Below are 21,419 nucleotides of genomic sequence, written 5' to 3' on the forward strand. Positions count from 1 at the left end.
CTGGGATACAGGCCGGAGTCTGATCACCTCCGGTCGGGTCGCCTGGGCGAGGGTGTCTGATGTTGAAAGACCCGAAACACCCAGTGACCCCAGGTTACATCACTGATGATGTGTCCCAGCGCATCAGTAAGATGTATCTTTCACCTATCTTATGAAAAGCTCCACACCTCTATTGACTCACAGATGAATGGATACAAATAAAGTTTCTATTCATTTTCATCTATCAACCCTTGAGTTCTGCTCCATCAATTGGACTCCATCAATCGTTAATTTATTTGATTAACGTGATGATCACGTTGATGAACATGATTCCCAAGAGGAGCACAAGCAGGAGGATGACGCCTAGACATCAGAGCAAAGAAAGGAGGAAGAGCAGGCCGTGTGACCGTGTTCCTCAACAACCAAGAAGTTGTGTCTGGGAAAGAGAGGAGCTAAAGCCGAACTGTAATCAGTTACTCGGCTTAAATTTTATAACTGCGCTGCGCTTTGGACAATAATAATAATAATAATAATAAGAAGAAGAAGAAACAGAAGTCTGTGTGACTCCGTTTCCACATAAACAACACCCGGCCTTTTTTAAAAAGCATCACCTGAGAAACAAATGTTGGCTCTGGACTCCGATTGATTGATGCGTTCACTGCATCCACTCAGAATGTGAGTCTTTCTGTCTTTTTTCCTTCTTCTGTCTATCATGCACGCTTCCACTACGGAGAAAAGTGCTGTTCTGGGAAAAAATATATGTAAATTTGAACCGCAAACTTTTATTTACTGCTAGTTAGCTTCTTAGCTAGGCTATGCTAACTAGCTAGCATACTTAACAGCTAAGTAAGGCCGAATCCCATTTCACCCCTTGGACCAACCCCTTGGCCCTTCCCCTCCATTTTGCGCGTTCACGTGAAGGGGTAGGGGTATCCCAATCCCAGTTAACGCGGAGGGGTAGGGGAAGGGGTAGGGCTTCTGTACCCCTCCAAACGGAGATTTTCCTGGAGCTGACTCCGAACGAAGGGGTTTGAGTGATTTCCCACAATGCCATGCGGATTTCAGCGAGATTTCATGCGGATTTCAGAAAGATGGCGGTTCCCGCGGCGAAAGGTTGTCATAAATGTGTTTTCTCCATTATTTACGTGTTTTAAGTTGTTATCCAGAGGAAACACGCCGCTTGATTTGCTTTCGAGCTGAGAATGAGCAGCGATTTCTGAAATCCAAGCTGCTGCTAAAAAGCTTTGGGAGTGAGTATTGTTTTCGGTTGCTTGACTGCGTACGTTTTGTTCTGTTATTCTCGCTTTTATTGTTTACATGAGTGTTCTGACACCTCATTCTGTCGGATGTGGTGCACGAAGCGCCAAAGATATCCCATTCAGTGGTGTTAGTTAACAAATCACACCCTGCCAGCAGAGATTTCTGGTTCTGCCTCTGGCTCTGACTGTAGCGGCTGGTCGCAGCCAGTGACGCATTTGGTCGCGTTTTGCTAACGTAAACGCTGACGGAGGTACGCGATGACGTATGCAATCGTTGAAGGGCTATCCCAATACGTAGGGGTTGAATTTCAAGCCCTATCCCTTGTAGCTCAGTTTCAAGGGGAAGGGCCAAGGGGAAGGGGGAGGGGTAGAAATTAGAATTGGGATTGGGCCTGAAAGTACACGTTTGGTTGTTCTTCCTGTATTCTGGATGCAAACTATAGTAATGGATCCGAGGTGTTTTATAAAAGAAAACGCGTTTCGTTAGCTGGTTATTTTTGCTTGAGTGAAAGTTAAAGTGTGTGTGTGTTGGTGTAAATGCTGTAGTTACAGGTTGCTTTTACCTGCAAATGGGTGATGGCTAAAGTTTACTGTATGCGCCTCCAACTTGTGCACGAGACTCAAGTGTAGGTGTTGTTTATTATTATTATTATTTTTTTTTTTATTATTATTATTATTATTACATCCAAGCGTATGATGCAAGCGTAGCTCCGAGTTAAATGCTCTCAAAACGTCCAAAAGATCAAATAAGTTAAAATGGACCGATCAAATGAACAAAGATATTCTATTGTGCAAGAGGAGAGCCCTAGAGTTGATAAAATCAGAAAATCCACCCCGGAAAGATGATGGTAAGAAAAAGGGCTATATTGAAGTAATGAAGCAACTCTGGGAAGAAAGTGGCTATTCTAATCTTGGACTCAAAGCTCAAAACCTGAGAGACCAAGCCTCGCGGCTCAAAAAACTCCAAGAATCTTCTACAAACCAGAGAGATCAAGAAAATGTGGATAGTTCTGATAATACTCTAATACCTCAAGTAACTGAGAGTAGATCCGAAGATAATGAGGTAAAATATAAAACAAAATCAACCGAGACTTAGCATGAATTTGCATAGTACAACTTCGCACGTCCCGGAGGACTTGGAGAATAAAGATAACAATGGAACAACTGAAATACGCCCAAATCTGCCCGATGCTAATGTTTTGCCATCTTATCTCGCAAAGAAAAAACCTTGGGGGTTTTCAACAACTGGAGCTTTTTGTCAGGAAGTAAATAGGATATATGATGAAATCGTCCACTTTAAAAGGAACATTTTCAACGTGCCATCTGGAAGGGCTGGAAAAGATTTCATAATGGAGCTTGTATCCTGGCTGAGGCATTTTAACAACAACACGGATATGAATAGTATTGCTTTAAAAGCATTTATGGTACTTCCAACACTTATTCTGCAAAAACCCTCTCCAAAATCTAAAGCTAAAGAGCACAGTGCCGCTATAGAACGAAGGCTTAAATTATGGAAGCAAGGAGATCTTACCACGTTGATGAAAGAAATTAAATTCATCCAAAGTAAATTCAATTCCTCAAGAAAAGAAAAATCTCATCTCATTCATTCTCATTATCTCTAGCCGCTTTATCCTTCTACAGGGTCGCAGGCAAGCTGGAGCCTATCCCAGCTGACTACGGGCGAAAGGCGGGGTACACCCTGGACAAGTCGCCAGGTCATCACAGGGCTGACACATAGATACAGACAACCATTCACACTCACATTCACACCTATGGTCAATTTAGAGTCACCGGTTAACCTAACCTGCATGTCTTTGGACTGTGGGGGAAACCGGAGCACCCGGAGGAAACCCACGCGGACACGGGGAGAACATGCAAACTCCACACAGAAAGGCCCTCGCCGGCCCCGGGGCTCGAACCCAGGACCTTCTTGCTGTGAGGCGACAGCGCTAACCACTACACCACCGTGCCGCCCAGGAGACGTCCTCAGGAGTCTTAAATCTTTCTCCGGCCGTACTTGCAGAGCTTGAAAAGAAGCACCCACCAGCTGCTGGCATCAAAGAGAAAAGCTTGTTACATGGTCCGTTGGATCTTATTCCACCTGGGATTTTTGATTCAGTCGACGAGCAGATGGTATACAAGGCTGCAATGAGAACAAGAGGCTCCGCAGGACCTTCTGGAATGGATGCAGAACTTTACCAGCGAATCTTTGCTCAAAGAATTTTAACTCCGAGGGAAAGATCTTGCGAGAGGAAATAGCGACAATGACGAGAAATTTGTTGAAATTCTCGTATCATCCATCTCTTCTAGAAAGCTACACCTCGTGTAGGTTGATACCTTTGGACAAAGATCCTGGTGTTCGTCCAATTGGTATTGGTGAAGTGCTGCGACGAATTATTGGTAAAACCATATCCAGCCTTTTCAAAGAAGAGCTAAAGCAAGCAGCAGGACCCCTTCAGGTCTGCGCTGGATTTGGTGGAGGGGCTGAGGCGGCCATACATGCGATGAACGACATCTTCCAAGAGGACGAGATGGATGGAGTACTGCTGATAGACGCAAGTAACGCCTTCAACCAGATGAACCGATCAACGGCTATGCATAACATCCGCATTATATTTAAAGAAATATCTTTATATGTCATCAACACGTATAGAAATCCATCAAGGCTTTTCATATACGGTGGAGGAGAGATTTTGTCACAAGAAGGCATAACCCAAGGTGACCCTCTAGCAATGCCATGGTACTCAGTTAATACATCTATCATTATTGAGACACTGAGAAACAAAATACCGTCGGTGAAACAGGTGTGGTTGGCTGACGATTCAGCAGGAGCTGGAACTATTGCATCTCTTTCCAATTGGTTTAAATTTATAGTAAAAGAAGGCCAAAAGTATGGTTATATAGTTAATGGTTCAAAAAGCTGGCTGATCACAAAATCTGAATCTCTGTCTAATGAAGCGAAGCTGATATTTGGAGAGGATGTCAACATAACTTGTGAAGGCAAACGTCATCTTGGAGCAGTAATTGGATCTAAAAACTTCAAGGATACGTTTTGTGAGGAAAAGATTTCCACCTGGAGAGCAGAGCTCGAAACACTAGCTGAGATAGCAAAGAACCAACCACAATCTGCCTATGTTGCTTTCACCAAAGGGTTCAAGAATAAATGTACATACTTTATGAGGACAATAGACTCGTTTGAAGACTACATGAACCCTATTGATGAGATAATTGATGAAATTCTCCTGCCTGGGCTGTTTGGACAAGTTGAGCCTCTACCACCCGAAGTCTTGCAAATTGTCAAGGTGCCGCCTTTGCTAGGAGGTTTGGGAATGCCTAATCTGAAAGAGGAGTCACCACAGCAGTACGCTGCCTCAAAGGCAATTACAGCCTGTCATGTCGAATCAATCAGAGCCCAAAGCTCCATCGTACCCCTGGAAGCTGAAGCAGCAAAGAAACAACATCAATCCCTCAAATTGGGAAACCTTAAATCTAAAGTTGAAGAAATCGACGCTTTGCTCCCACAGCCTCTGCTCAGGCAAGTCACCCAAGCACGAGATAAAGGTGCCAGTTCCTGGCTAAATGCTATACCCTATGAAAGCCAAGGTCTAGTTCTGAATAAACAAGAGTTCAGGGATGCTTTGCGCCTACGATACAATATGTCGCTAAGCGATTTATCACAGACCTGTCCATGTAGCTCCTCCTTCAATGTCAATCACGCCTTATCTTGCAAGAAGGGAGGCTTTATTGCCCAAAGACATGATAATGTACGTGATTTCTTAATTACACTATTGAGCAAAGTTTGCCATAATGTCCAAGCTGAGCCTCAGCTGATTCCATTAAATGAAGAACACTTTGATCTAAAATCTACAGCTACAAGTCAAAATGCACGCCTGGACATTAAAGCTGGGGGTTTCTGGCAACGAGGAGTTACAGCATTTTTCGATGTACGAGTCTCGCATGTAAACTCCAAGTGCAACCAGAACAAGACAACCTCAACAATCTTCAAGGAGCAGGAACAAGAAAAGAAAAGAAAGTACCAACAAAGGATTCTAGACGTGGAAATGGGTTCTTTCACACCTTTAATTTTTGGAACTAATGGCGGAATGGGCGTTGAAAGCCAGATCTTCTTTAAAACTCTTGCCGAGAAATTAGCATATAAAACAGGGCAAGGCTATGCAGGCACAATGACTTACATAAGAACCAAGTTATCTTTTGAAATTTTGAAAGCAGTAATGTGCATTAGAGGTTCACGTACTCCTTTCTTTAAAAACAATGAATATGAATTTTTATTGGATTTTACTGTCAATGCCAATCTTGCTGATATTAGATAGCTTTTTTTTTCTTTTCCAGTTTTTGTTCTTTATTTTATAATTTTTTCTTTGGTATTTGTAAATATGGTGTTTTTAATTCTTAAGAGTTTATATATATTGTAAATTAGATTTTTATCAATGAATTTCAATAAAGTTGTCATTTAATCGTTAATTTATTTTGAGAAATTGAAAACCAGAAAATTTAAATTATATATATTTTCATTTTTAAATTATTAATTTTGAATATATATCCTCCACTGATTAATTGTTGTCTAATTATTCAGTGTGGCTCCTGTATGGTATTTAATGGTAAAAAAAGATAATTACAAATAATCCATAATTATATCTAAATTATAGAGCCCTATGTTTCAAATCCCTAAACTCCCATTACTAATTAGTTAATTAATACAGCCGGTAACCTAATTAGCAGCCATTTGACAGCTTGGTATTTCATAGATAACTTTCCCCACTCCTACCTCACTCCCTGTCAATCCACACGCATGCAGGCGCACATTCCAAGCCCAGCACAGCCCGCCGCACATGCTCGGCTATATAATGAACACCATCAACAACAATTCAAAGATTTGGAAATTACCACATACTCAACGTAAATATACAGTTGAATAATGATCCCGCCAACAGAAATGTCAACAAATCCACGTGTATGACACGATTAAAACCAATCATAAACGACCGTTTACTTTTCAGCTCAAATACACGAAGCGGTATTGACCGGTTTCGCAAGTGGAATATTGCGCATGCGCACATCGCTCTTTCCGAATAGAAACATCCGGCGATTCATCAAAGCAGTATGTCGAGTGAGATGCTTTGGAAATCATGGTAATAAACTGATAAATTTGATATGTAACCCGAATATTGGCGTATTTTGGCACTTTTCCGATCAGACAAGTAACTGAGACGATGAACTTGTCCAACATTAAGCATCACTTGTCTCGGACAAGCGGACAACCGTTAATGTCGAGCCCTGAATGCGTGCACATCCTGTTTCCATGGTGTCACTAAGTGTGTCCCGATGGTCATCTGAGACTTTGGTAAACTCAGCCCTTCTCACCTCGATCTGGCGCTCGACCAAAATGACGCTTCCGAACAGCGCCGAACATCTCCGAAGATGCACGAAGACGACACACTCCTGCCGCGGAGCGGAGCGAAAACAAAGATGGCGGACCTCGTATCGAAAATGTGCATTTTACGAACAATTTCTTCACAATTCTGGGTAAAATATGAGTAATAAAATTTGTTAATTTGTATCGAAAACGTACTGGCCCGCCCGGGCCACTGTTTGGCCAAATTTAGTGGCCCGAACTGGCCCAAAAGACGTAAAAAACACCACCGGGCCATCGGGCAAGTGTTAATGTCGAGCCCTGACACCATTGCAGTCTTTTTAAATATGTGTACTTTCTGTACCGTTTCCCAAAATCACTCCAAAGCTTTGGCATAAGTGGACGATACATCCATCCATTAGCTGTAACCGTTTATCCTGTGCAGAGTCGCGGGCAGGCTGGAGCCTATCCCAGCTGACTATGGGTGAGAGGCGGGGTACACCCTAGACAAATCAGCAGATCATCACAGGGCTGACACACACCCTGCATTCATGTGCTCTGGGAAGAAGATATTTTCCAGTTGGGAAGTGGTATTTACCAGTGTGTTGTGTTCACATGCTTTTGTTGTGGTTGACAAATTAAAGATGGTGGACCAGATTCAAGTTAGCAATAGTTAGTTAGCTATCGTTAGCAATAGCGTCTGCTCTGGATAGGTAAAAACAAACCATAACAACACATTTTTAAAGGAAACGGATTTCTAATGTATTATATTACACTTGTTAATGACGCAACATTGCATAGACACCAAAAACTACCCACTAGTACTAGTAAAAAAAACTTTAGTAGCGTACAATGCTTAGCATTCAAGTGTCTTGTACCGCTCGCCGCCATGTTGAAAAGGTTAAAGTTCATCTCATCTCGGCAACTCGTGTATCAAAATTTTCTACGAGTTGCCCAGTGGAAAATACCACAAGAGGGGGCGTTCATGTGTGCTTTCCATGTCGGCGTTTGGTATTTACCATAATTCCCATAGCACATGAACGCAGCAACAGAGACAAATAACCATTCACATTCACACCTACGGTCAATTTAGAGTCACAAATTAGCCTAGCCTGCATGTCTTTGGACTGTACAATACAATAACAGTCTCATTCGGTCATGATGCTGTGCAAAATTAATTTAGCCTGTCAGGGGGAAGAGAGGGGAAGAGAAAGAGAGAAAAAACACAATGTGGGCTAATAGCATTCCTCCTTCATAAGACAAGGTACTAGAGCAACATTTACAAGATATTTTTAGTACAAAACATGGAGAGCTAGCTAGCTAATTAGTCATTAGCCGAATTACCAGTGTGCACAAATAGCTACTATAACCTAGGGTTGATGGTAACTAGCTCTGCCTGCGGTCATGAAGTAAGCAAACTAGCGAAACTAAGCTAGCTAGGCATGTAGCTAGATAAATTGAGGTAGAACAAGGTGTGCAGTTTTTGTTGTAATGCTCTCAAGATATTTCTGCAAATGCTAGCTAGCATTCATAACCCGCTAGTGTATTTTTGCTCAACTTTATCCAGGGAAACTTCATGGGATTTGGCATTTGACAGTAGCCTAATTTAAATGTGCAACGGTTTTATGATTTGGTTACAGTTATTATCATTATCATCTTGATCATCATACTCCTTGTTGAGCCATATTAGCATGTGCTCACGCCTTCAACTTCTAGTCTGTCCTCGACTTGCGTACGGGATCATCATCCTCCCTGTCCTTCTCACTCTTGTCCATCACTTCTACTTCTACATTCAAACTTTTCCCACTACTGTTGTTAATGCTGGGTACTGCTGCTGCAGAAAGTCCTCCAGCAAACATATCTGGCAGTTTCGGATAATTTGGTTGCATCTGCCTCATGGGCCTGTCTTTTCTTCACCTGCAACTTCTCTGTGCCTCCTTTTCGCATTGGCTTCTCTATGTTTGACACAGTTAATTGCAGATCTTAACACTGAGCCCCAAGGAGGATTGCCTTGTTAGACGGGAATAAATGGGCCATAGGGTCGGTGCAGTGTCAGGCCAAGTTTACATTAGACCGTATCTGTCTCGTTTTCTTCGCGGATGCACTGTCTGTTTACATTAAAACGCTGGGAAACGCCAGGAAACAGGAATCCGCCAGAGCCCACGTATTCAATCCAGTTCGTGTCTGATCCGGTGCTGTGTAAACATTGAGGATACGCGGATACGCTGTGCTGAGCTCTAGCTGACATCATCATTGGACAACGTCACTGTGACATCCAACTTCCTGATTCGCTGGCGTTGGGATCACACACACAGCGGCTCAGTCCCGAATCACTGCTCGTGCGCTTCACTCGCGCGCTCTGTGAGCTGCGCAGGGCCGGAGTGCGCACCCTCCAGAGGGCACTCGCTGTTCAGGGCGGAGTGATTTGGAGCGCAGGAGGAAGCGCTGAGCTGCACTGAGGTTTATTTACACATTTCAACTTATTTACCTCCTTCAGGCGCTTAAACTCAGTGAGAACATGAACATCACAGCCAGGTGTGTTTATCTCCTGGAGAAGGTGTTCGCTTGCCATCCTTCCACTTGCAAGTGGTGAGTGACTTGCGCATGCCCGATATGCACTGGGATCATGTGACGTGCCGTCTAATTAGTCATGTGATTAGCATATCCGTGTATTGGCGTTGCTGTTTGTACGCGAATCGTTTTAAAAACGTTAATCTGATGATCCGCTGATTCGAAATAATGTAAACAGGGCCTCAGTCGAGAAAACAACAAATGGGCCGATATCTGTTTAATGGGCCAGTAAAAAAAAAAAGGAAAAATCTGTTGGCCCCAAAGCTGCATAAGTTCTCACAGTGAAAGTGCCAGATGGTCAGTCCAGCCATGATTGCAACACTACTGTTTATCTGGTTATGCGTTGGCAAACTTTTATACTAACATTATATACAGTGGTGCTTGAAAGTTTGTGAACCCTTTAGAATTTTCTATATTTCTGCAAAAATATGACCTAAAACATCATCAGATTTTCACACAAGTCCTAAAAGTAGATAAAGAAACCCCAGTTAAACAAATGAGACAAAATATTATACTTGGTCATTTATTTATTGATTAAAATGATCCAATATTACATATCTGTGAGTGGCAAAAGTATGTGAACCTTTGCTTTCAGTATCTGGTGTGACCCCCTTGTGCAGCAATAACTGCAACTAAATGTTTCCGGTAACTGTTGATCAATTCTGCACACCGGCTTGGAGGAATTTTAGCCCATTCCTCCGTACAGAACAGCTTCAACTCTGGGATGCTGGTGGGTTTCCTCACATGAACTGCTTGCTTCAGGTCCTTCCACGACATTTTGATTGGATTAAGGTCAGGACTTTGACTTGGCCATTCCAAAACATTAACTTTATTCTTCTTTAACCATTCTTTGGTAGAACGATTTGTGTGCTTAGGGTCGTTGTCTTACTGCATGACCCACCTTCTCTTGAGATTCAGTTCATGGACAGATGTCCTGACATTTTCCTTTAGAATTCGCTGGTGTAATTCAGAATTCATTGTTCCATCAATGATGGCAAGCCATCCTGGCCCAGATGCAGCAAAACAGGCCCAAACCGTGATACTACCACCTGCATGTTTCACAGATGGGATAAGGTTCTTATGCTGGAATGCAGTGTTTTTTCCTTTCTCCAAACATAACGCTTCTCATTTAAACCAAAAAGTTCTACTTTGGTCTCATCCGTCCACAAAACATTTTTCCAATAGCCTTCTGGCTTGTCCACGTGATCTTTAGCAAACTGCAGAAGAGCAGCAATGTTCTTTTGGGAGAGCAGTGTCTTTCTCCTTGCAACCCTCTCATGCACACCATTGTTGTTCAGTGTTCTCCTGATGGTGGACTCATGAACATTAACATTAGCCAATGTGAGAGAGGCCTTCAGTTGCTTAGAAGTTACCCTGGGGTCCTTTGTGACCTCACCAACTATTACACGCCTTGCTCTTGGAGTGATCTTTGTTGGTCGACCAGTCCTGGGGAGGGTAACAATGGTCTTGAATTTCCTCCATTTGTACACAATCTGTCTGACTGTGGATTGGTGGAGTCCAAACTCTTTAGAGGTAGTTTTGTAACCTTTTCCAGCCTGATGAACATCAACAATGCTTTTTCTGAGGTCCTCAGAAATCTCTTTTCTTCATGCCATGATACACTTCCACAAACGTGTTGTGAAGATCAGAATTTGATAGATCCCTGTTCTTTAAATAAAACAGGGTGCCCACTCACACCTGATTGTCATCCCATTGATTGAAAACACCTGACTCTAATTTCACCTTCAAATTAACTGCTAATCCTAGAGGTTCACATACTTTTGCCACTCACAGATATGTAATATTGGATCAGTTTCCTCAATAAATAAATGACCAAGTATGATATTTTTGTCTCATTTTTTAAACTGGGTTCTCTTTATCTACTTTTAGGACTTATGTGAAAATCCGATGATGTTTTAGGTCATATTTATGCAGAAATATAGAAAATTCTAAAGGGTTCACAAACTTTCAAGAACCACTGTATGTGTGTGTGTATATACGCACACACAAAAGTCCTGTTTTTTTGTGTTGAATTATGTTTGGGTGATATATATATATATATATATATATATATATATATATATATATATATATATATATAATATATATGGGTCAAATCACCCAAACAATTCAGCACAAAAATAGGACTTTTGTGTCATTGCTAATTTTCAAAACTTTACAGGCCCTGCAAACAAGCAAGAATGAAAATTGGTTTAATTACAAACTTTTTATATGATGTAGCTTTTTTCTGCATGCAGTTGTCTTTTCATTTGGGTAAAATTAAGTGAGAATCCAATGTCATTTCAGCTTTGAGAGTTTAAACAAATTAACATTGATGGAAAAATGATAAAAACATTTGTTTACCCTTCAGAATACAAACTAACATTTGTATTCTGAGGGGTAAACAAATGTTTTGATCATTTTTCCATCAATGTTAATTTGTTTAATATAATATTTCAATATAATTGTCAATATAATATTTAACTTTAGATACTGATACTGCTATATTCCATTGTACTTTCATGTACAATACTATTTAGTATTTTTGTCTGGCATTTGGAATTGGAACAAAATGAAATTATTGCTTTTTGTTTGTGGGGGAAGTGGGCATGTAGGGCTAAAATCATACTTGTAAAACTTTCATTGGTTGGCAGTGGGAAACTTTTTTTTTTTTACCTTTTCACTGTCAGCAAATAGCAAAAGCACCCAAGCACAGAGAACATGAAGCCAGTGCAAAAAACAAATGATGACATAATTGTAGAAATAACTACTTCACAAAATGTTTGTGAATAACGTCCTGTGTTTTCATTCTTTGTTCATTTGTCTAAATATACACAAATGAACACATAATTTCTGCAGTGCTAAATTGGTTTGCACCGGGCAGGTCAGTTTAGCAGCTCACATCTTTAAAAAACAAAAACAAAAAAAACCGAACTAAATAAAAAAATACAAGTGGGTAAATTCTGGCTCCATCTTTTTTTTCTACTGTTCTTTTCTTCCCAAATGAACCAAACTAAGCAGGAAAATGCATCAGGGTTTGATTCAGACTGACTAAACCTTGCAGAATAAATTATTCTGTTTTATTAGAAAAACACATGCACAAGAACAGTAACAGAAAAATATCAATCCCACCCTCTTTGGCAAAGTTGAGGTGAGATCATGTTTATATTATGAGATAGCTGATAGGTGTCAGACGGTAATCAGATTGTGTGATCTAGCATTCACTGTAATGGTATTTGATAGCCTTAGCTTTTACCTACAGTTACAGTGTCTGAGAACGTGTGTGGTGTATCAAGCTTTCAGGCAGATGATGCTGAAAGAGCATGAGATCTTTTTGTTCTTCAGTTGTTATTGAGCCATTTTCATATCCCTCATACGACAGTGTGCTACTTGCTTTGTTCTGTTCACTTTCTTTTCACTTTAACGTTCAAGTTCTTTTCACTTGAACTTCTCTCATCCTTTAACTAAATTTCAATCGCAAGATGATACTCAAAGTTACATTGTTTTTTAATCTCCATTTTCCTCACCAACTCCATATATTTTCCCAAACTCATTCCATCATTACTCATTTTCATTCTCCTTGAGCTTGTGTCCTTTAATCTGTCTCATATTGCTGACATCACACATCTGCATTAACTGATGCAACTGTAAAGCAGCTTTATTATTATTATTATAAGTCAATTTGACTCTTAGAACGAGAGCGTGTTTGCGCACTTTGAGTGTTTGGAACTAAGTATTTTGTTAGTCAAACTGCCTTTTTTTTAATAACATTTGATTCATCTTTCAATTTGGAGGAGACTCTGTGAGTCACTGAGACCTGGCCTTATAAGTATCACTGACATTTTGAACACACAGATGAATAAATGGGGGGGGTTTCCTGTAAGCAACAGCAACTCTAGTAGTGCATGCCAGACTTCTGTTGCTAGAGTCTGGTACAGTACATTCTGTAACCTACCATTAAGGCTGGGTTAGTATACATTATTTTTAGGTAATTTTCTGTTACATATTCTCAAAAAACTGTTCACAGCAGAAGTCATGTTAAACAACCCGATTTGGTGGCACATCCATAGACCAAATCAGTATTATATCTGATTTGTGGAAGGTGGATAATGCTGGAAATTCTACTTTTGTAATATTTGAGTTTTATTGACAAGATATTGGACAAAACAGAACAGTTTCAATGTTCTTGTGATTAAATTGTTTGAAAAAACTTGGGTCTGTGAAAGGCGCTACATAAATTAAACTTATTATTATTAAATACTAAAATATTCAGATGTTGTGCACCTCTAAATATTTCCAGAGAAATAAGATCAATTTTATTGATATTAACAAACCTGAATTTTGCTGAAGATATTATTCTTCAGTTTTAACAATATAGAATCGTTTCATAATATAGAATTGTATAGATAAGGGGTTCTCAACCGTTTCTACTTTAAGGCCCACCTATTCATACTTGTAACGAGTCAGGGCCCATTAAAAAAGATCCCCAATTATTTTGGCTCATCTATTCTATTAGAATGTAATAATCTACTGTAATAGATTACAATGTATTAATGGAATGCAACATCACTCCCTGTTACAGATGGAGCCCAGGAATTAAATAAATGCAATAAAAACAAATTTTTAGATTGCAGGTTTTGTATTTAAAAATGTATGGATGTGCCAGAAGCCAACATAAAACCATGCATGCAGGGCATACTCACTCAAAAGGGATTAATGATCCAAAAGTGGAGTCTGGTCCATTATCACAAGAACTTATTGCCATGTTTGTGTACAGCAAATTAGCAAGTTATTAAAACCAAGAAGTACACTCAAAAGAAGTGGATATAGAAACCACTTAGTGGGACAGATCCTTACATGTTAACAAAGAAGGATTTTTCATATGAAAGAAAAATGTACTAGCTAAATTTGATATTAGTAAAATAAATTTTGATCCTATTGTAGCCATAACTAAATACAAAGACAATAGTTATGCATACCGTTAATTAACTTAATGTGAAGATAATTAACAGATAATCAACAGATTTTAAGGTTTTTTAAAGATTATGTATATTTTTAGTCTTTTGTATTTATAATTACAACCCTGATTCCAAAAAAGTTTGGACAAAGTACAAATTGTAAATAAAAACGGAATGCAATGATGTGGAAGTTTCAAAATTCCATATTTTATTCAGAATAGAACATAGATGACATATCAGATGTTTAAACTGAGAAAATGTATCATTTAAAGAGAAAAATTAGGTGATTTTAAATTCATGACAACACATATCAAAAAAGTTGGGACAAGGCCATGTTTACCACTGTGAGACATCCCCTTTTCTCTTTACAACAGTCTGTAAACGTCTGGGGACTGAGGAGACAAGTTGCTCAAGTTTAGGGATAGGAATGTTAACCCATTCTTGTCTAATGTAGGATTCTAGTTGCTCAACTGTCTTAGGTCTTTTTTGTCGTATCTTCCGTTTTATGATGCGCCAAATGTTTTCTATGGGTGAAAGATCTGGACTGCAGGCTGGCCAGTTCAGTACCCAGACCCTTCTTCTACGCAGCCATGATGCTGTAATTGATGCAGTATGTGGTTTGGCATTGTCATGTTGGAAAATGCAAGGTCTTCCCTGAAAGAGACGTCGTCTGGATGGGAGCATATGTTGCTCTAGAACCTGGATATACCTTTCAGCATTGATGGTGTCTTTCCAGATGTGTAAGCTGTCCATGCCACACGCACTAATGCAACCCCATACCATCAGAGATGCAGGCTTCTGAACTGAGCGCTGATAACAACTTGGGTCGTCCTTCTCCTCTTTAGTCCGAATGACACGGCGTCCCTGATTTCCATAAAGAACTTCAAATTTTGATTCGTCTGACCACAGAACAGTTTTCCACTTTGCCACAGTCCATTTTGAATGAGCCTTGGCCCAGAGAAGACATCTGCGCTTCTGGATCGTGTTTAGATATGGATTCTTCTTTGAACTATAGAGTTTTAGCTGGCAACAGCAGATGGCACAGTGAATTGTGTTCACAGATAATGTTCTCTGGAAATATTCCTGAGCCCATTTTGTGATTTCCAATACAGAAGCATGCCTGTATGTGATGCAGTGCCGTCTAAGGGCCCGAAGATCACGGGCACCCAGTATGGTTTTCTGGCCTTGACCCTTACGCACAGAGATTCTTCCAGATTCTCTGAATCTTTTGATGATATTATGCACTGTAGATGATGATGATATGTTCAAACTCTTTGCAATTTTACACTGTCGAACTCCTTTCTGATATTGCTCCACTATTTGTCGGCACAGAATTAGGGGGATTGGTGATCCTCTTCCCATCTTTACTTCTGAGAGCCGCTGCCACTCCAAGATGCTCTTTTTATACCCAGTCATGTTAATGACCTATTGCCAATTGACTTAATAAGTTGCAATTTGGTCCTCCAGCTGTTCCTTTTTTGTACCTTTAACTTTTCCTCTTATTGCCCCTGTCCCAACTTTTTTGAGATGTGTTGCTGTCATGAAATTTCAAATGAGCCAATATTTGGCATGAAATTTCAAAATGTCTCACTTTCGACATTTGATATGTTGTCTATGTTCTATTGTGGATACAATATCAGTTTTTGAGATTTGTAAATTATTGCATTCCGTTTTTATTTACAATTTGTACTTTGTCCCAACTTTTTTGGAATCTGGGTTGTATTTGGATCTGTACATGCACGACCCCACCAGCTCTGCTGAACAACTTATCGTGTTTAAATAAAGTTAGTCATTCATTATCAGCTGGAAAATTATCCATCCATTGATTTCCCCGACATCTCAAACTACCTGGTGCTGCAGACATTGTTCTACATAGACAAACAGATGAAAACCTGGAAGAGCATGGAGGCATACAACTTTTTATATGTGGCTGGGTTAAAGATCTGGGGATCAGGACACTACAACATAAATCATGTATCATTTATACCAGGGGAAGGAGGAATTAGTGGGCTTTTTTGTCTGCATCTTTGCGATGGTTGCTAGGATACTACAAGTTTTAGTATTGGGTGTAAACAAATGATAGCTGCTCGATTCTCTTCCAGCAGGCATCACAGATCCAGAGAATGTACCCACAAACATATTTATTTATAGCGTGCTCTTTGTGTGTGTGTGTGTGTGTGTGTGCGTGCGTGCGAGCACATGGGTTAAATGTAGAGGAGGAATGTGACAAAAATAAAGGCTTGTTCCTCTTAATTTACCCACAAATTTATTTATTCCACTTAAAAAGTGTTCGGCAAAACAGATACCGGATTTGGGACATTACGACATCCTTTTTGACTTCAAACTTGAAACAGTTAGCGGCCCACTAGATGGTGCTTCACAGCCCATTAATGGGCCGCGGCCCAGTGGTTGAGAAACACTAGTATAGAGTCTATAAAGAATTCTACAGGATACTGTACTACTTTATTTTAATTTATTATGAACTATATTGATCTTGTTGATTTATCATTGTATAATAGATTAACAGTAGGGATTTTGGAAAGTTAAATTTGTCTAAATTATGTTTGTGCATGCAGGAGGGAGCAAGCAGCCGAAAAAGGACAACTTTAAATAAAGTAAAACACTAACATTTCTTATTAGACTGGACAATTTGATAGCAAATTTGAACTCAAGTAGTGAGTTAAATATAACAGATCAGTTTTAGGTCCTGTGCAGCCGAGAGCACAGACACAATGACAACATTTTACAGTTTGAAAAGGCAAGACTAAATGAAGCATATTCATTTAATTTCAGCTTTGACCTTAGCCCTGCCCCCCTGGCTCTGCCTCATTATAATCAATTGACTTGTGGCTGCCATATTGTTAGCAAATTTAAAAATGTTTGGATAACTTTTTAAATTTCACATTATTATGAATAAATGGACATCAATTTTTGCACTTTGGGATTAAAATCTAAGACGAGTATGCTAAAGTAGGTTCGAAACATTATGCAAAAGATCTTAAATTGGAGGGGTGGAGCTAAATGGTTCTAGAGGCTTTTTGTTTCCAGGGGAATTCAAGGAATTAAAGGGATGTAAGAATTTTGTTTGGAGATATCACAGTTTATGGGATATGGCCCAAAATGTCAAACCCTGCACTACAGTGCCACCATCAGCTGCTCGGGCTCATCTTGCTTGGCTGTGTAGTGGGGGGATTCATTGCTCATTTCAAACATGGCATTGTATTATGAAATTCTACTGGCAAGCATTTATTTTTGGAAATAAGCAAAATTATCTGCTGATAGAATAAGGTAGGGCGGCACGGTGGTGTAGTGGTTAGCGCTGTCGCCTCACAGCAAGAAGGTCCGGGTTCGAGCCCCGTGGCCGACGAGGGCCTTTCTGTGTGGAGTTTGCATGTTCTCCCCGTGTCCACGTGGGTTTCCTCCGGGTGCTCCAGTTTCCCCCACAGTCCAAAGACATGCAGGTTAGGTTAACTGGTGACTCTAAATTGACCGTAGGTGTGAATGTGAGTGTGAATGGTTGTCTGTGTCTATGTGTCAGCCCTGTGATGACCTGGCGACTTGTCCAGGGTGTACCCCGCCTTTTGCCCGTAGTCAGCTGGGATAGGCTCCAGCTTGCCTGCGACCCTGTAAAACAGGATAAAGCGGCTAGAGATGATGAGATGAGATGAGAATAAGGTAGTTTCAGCAAAAATCAAATAGACCTACATGTATTTTAATACCGTGAGCTGGCCTAGTGGTTAGCGTGTCCGCCTCTTGACCAGGCGATCGTGAGTTCTACTCACGGTCAGGTCATACCAAAGACCATTATCAAAATCTACCTACTACCATCTGGCGAAGCACGCTGCAATACAGATGCGAACAGGGAGTCAAACTCCCTTGGTTACCAGAGCACCGGGCCCCCACTGTAACCCCAGCTATGCAATAGGCAAGAGGCCGAGATCGGCGCCGCCCAATGTGCCTCTAGGGCCTGGTTAGTACTAGGACAGGAGACTGCCTGGAAGACCAGGGAAGAGACTTTGAACTTTGAACATGTGTTTAATACACATCTCACAATAAGAAACATTAGGGGGTGTTAAAAGCTGATCTCACTTGCTGAAACGTATTTGCAGTGTTTTTCTGTTGGAAACTGATGCACTAAAAGGTGTATGTATGGCAGTGTGGAGAGCCAGATTGCATTAGTTTGTGACCCCAGAGATTCTGAAGCTTGTGGCCAGATAAGTGTACAGGAAGTGCCAGGTGCTTCATAGGTGTTTCGGTGGAATGTCTGTGGCTGAGAGTACAATAACACCAACCTCTTTATGAATTGGGAAACATTTGACTCAACCAGCATGAGCATGCTTACTTATCTAATCCCCTTATTTTACCATTCTTTTTCTGTCTGTCTTTTTCTCTCAAGGATCAGTTTGATAACTTGGAGAAGCACACTCAGTGGGGTATAGATTTTGTGGAGCGCTACACCAAATTTGTCAAAGAGCGATCAGAGATCGAGCTGAACTATGCAAAGCAGATCAGGTGAGTTGTGACATTTTAATTGTGTGTGTTGCTAATAATAGAGGTGTGTAACTAACACTGATGTAACTACATCTGTGTATGTAGTACACATACACAGATGTAGTTACATTTTCTCATTGGGCTGATATGCTTTTCTGCAAAGCATCTTATAATTGAAACAAGACACAACACTACCCTGTACCCTTAGTTAGTTATAACTATCAGAATCTTGCCCCATTACAGTCTTGTACCTTAGTGGTACATATATAATTGAGTGAACAGACAATTCTATGCACCAGTTTTTATCTGTCCAGTAAGTATGCTAATGTCTAAACCCCTGACAACAATAAGCTTTTCATACTAGAATATTGTCACTGAACTGAAAGAAAAAACAAAACAAAACTTTTTGTGAATTTCACAGCAGCCAGTCTTAAAAGTTTTTTTTGTTTGAGGTGGCTGTCAGTCCATTGTGCCTAGACCTTCTGTCTATAATGGCAGCTCATGGTCTGTTAATATCAGCCAAATAGTCTCTCTCTGGCCAAGTTTACATTAGACCGTATCTGTCTCGTTTTCTTCGCGGATGCACTGTCCGTTTACATTAAAACGCCTGGAAACGCCGGGAAACGGGAATTTGCCAGGGTCCACGTATTCAATCCAGATCGTGTCTGGTCCGGTGCTGTGTAAACATTTAGAATACGCGGATACGCTGTGCTGAGCTCTAGCTGGCGTCGTCATTGGACAACGTCACTGTGACATCCACCTTCCTGATTCGCTGGCGTTGGTCATGTGATGCAACTGCTGAAAAACGGCGCGGACTTCCGCCTTGTATCACCTTTCATTAAAGAGTATAAAAGTATGAAAATACTGCAAATACTGCCCATTGTGTAGTTATGATTGTCTTTAGGCTTGCCATCCTTCCACTTGCAAGTGGTAAGTGACGCGCATGCCCGACATGCACTGAGATCACACACACAGCGGCTCAGTCCCGAATCACAGCTCGTGCGCTCCACTCGCGCGCTCTGTGAGCTGCGCAGGGCCGGAGTGCGCACCCTCCAGAGGGCACTCGCTGTTCAGGGCGGAGTGATTTGGAGCGCAGGATGCCTGCGGAGCCGAGCGTATCCGTGTATTGGCGTTGCTGTGTGCACGTGAATCGTGTATTGGCGTTGCTGTGTGCACACTAATCGTTTTAAAAACGTTAATCTGATGATCCGCTGATACGGTCTAATGTAAACCCCACCTCTGTGTGGCTTCTTTCTCTTTCAGATCTTGGCCAATTTAAATGACAAAAAAACTATCAGACTCTAGAGGTAACATTTAATGTTAATGTGCTAATCTGGGGGACATCATGTATTGCCATGGTCACAAGGTATGCTCTTTTCAGCAGGCCTAAATTTTAAGATTGTCCAATAATGATCATTTGCTCCGTTCCCCACACACTTCCTTTGAATCCCCTTAAAACCCCACAGGAGCCGTCAGTTGGAAACTTCCATAATCCCCTACAGAGAGAGACATTGTGTGGCTCAACTGCAAACACATACACACACACAGACACACACAAACTCAGCAGATCCAGATGTCGTTTCAATGCAAATCTACACATCCATTCAAAGGGAGTGTGTGTGTGTTATTTTGTTTGAAGATAGAAGACAAACACACCCATCCTGGTTAAACTGCACACTTGTGAAATTAAGTACTTAGAAACACCTTTTTGTAAAACTGGTACTTTTCAGTCCTTTTTTTTAATCGTGGTGCTATACTCTGGAACCTCATATGCAAATTAGCTACACCTAGTAATTTCCTTAGTTTAAAAATTTTCAAAGTTTTTGTTACTCATGTGTACAAGGATCAGTTAATTAATGTTTTTGATACTGACAGGCCTTGCTCGTGGAGCCTCTGTCTTAACTGTGGTTGCCATTGGCAACAATAGATTTTACTTGTTTTTCTTTTGCCTAAGTCCTTCAAAATTTTTAACATTTCACTAGGGAGGTGCCTTGCATAGGACTCTAGGTCCCGTTCATGCCTACCCTTTTGGACTTTCCTTTATTTCATCTTTTTTGCTTTTCAGATTTGGAGCATTTAAAATAGACTTACTGCAGTATTATGTCACACTATTCAATATTGTTAATACTGTTATTACTATACTGTTAATTTAATACTATTAATACTGTTGATTGCATTATTTAAAAAGAAAAATTATACAGGAAATTTCTTTAACTGCTTTCAAAGGAAAATGTTTCAAAATTGGATCTATGCAGATTAATTTGTGTGACCTTAAAAAAAACCCAACAACAAATGTGATGAGACAGATTATAGGAATGGTTTGAAATTACAAACATAATCTTTCCCAGCTTTACAGACAAATCTGATTTATTTTTGAAATCCAATATTAAGACTGACTGCCCACACTGCAAATTACAAGGAACAGATTGGTTGTTATAGTAATGATTGAGGGGTGTGAGTTCACAGAATTCATGAATCGTGTCAGGTATTGTGCTGTTCATTTGCTTTACAGGCAGCACATCTGCTTACACCTGTTAGCACCAAACAATGATGCCATGAGCAGTGAGCTGGGTGAGGTGTTTTGTGTGGCATTCATGCATCAAGAGCAACAGAACACCGTTCTCCAATGATGTTCTGCCCCTCTTGAAGCACAAATGGCACTTAAACACCTCATCCGGCTCATTGCTTTATTTCTGTAGGCTTGCTGAAGCATTTCAAGAGTTTCCGTTGCTGTTCGCAAATTCTTGACAAATCGCAAATGGGCGTGGGTATGTTGTCACAAAAATGCAT

The 21,419-nt window shown here is 40.5% G+C and overlaps 1 protein-coding gene across 17 annotated transcripts in view; it reads left to right on the forward strand.

Annotated features, from left to right (window-relative positions):
- Positions 1–21,419, forward strand: part of LOC132895315 (formin-binding protein 1) — a 259,445-nt gene that overhangs the window by 130,328 nt on the left and 107,698 nt on the right. For all 17 annotated transcript variants that reach the window (XM_060935743.1, XM_060935739.1, XM_060935744.1 and 14 more), the window contains exon 2: positions 18,535–18,650. In XM_060935743.1, the coding sequence (XP_060791726.1) occupies positions 18,535–18,650 (116 nt within the window). The remainder of the gene's footprint in view (positions 1–18,534; positions 18,651–21,419) is intronic.

The sequence above is a fragment of the Neoarius graeffei genome, chromosome 12 (assembly GCF_027579695.1).
Source record: "Neoarius graeffei isolate fNeoGra1 chromosome 12, fNeoGra1.pri, whole genome shotgun sequence".
Taxonomy (NCBI): Eukaryota; Metazoa; Chordata; class Actinopteri; order Siluriformes; family Ariidae; genus Neoarius; species Neoarius graeffei.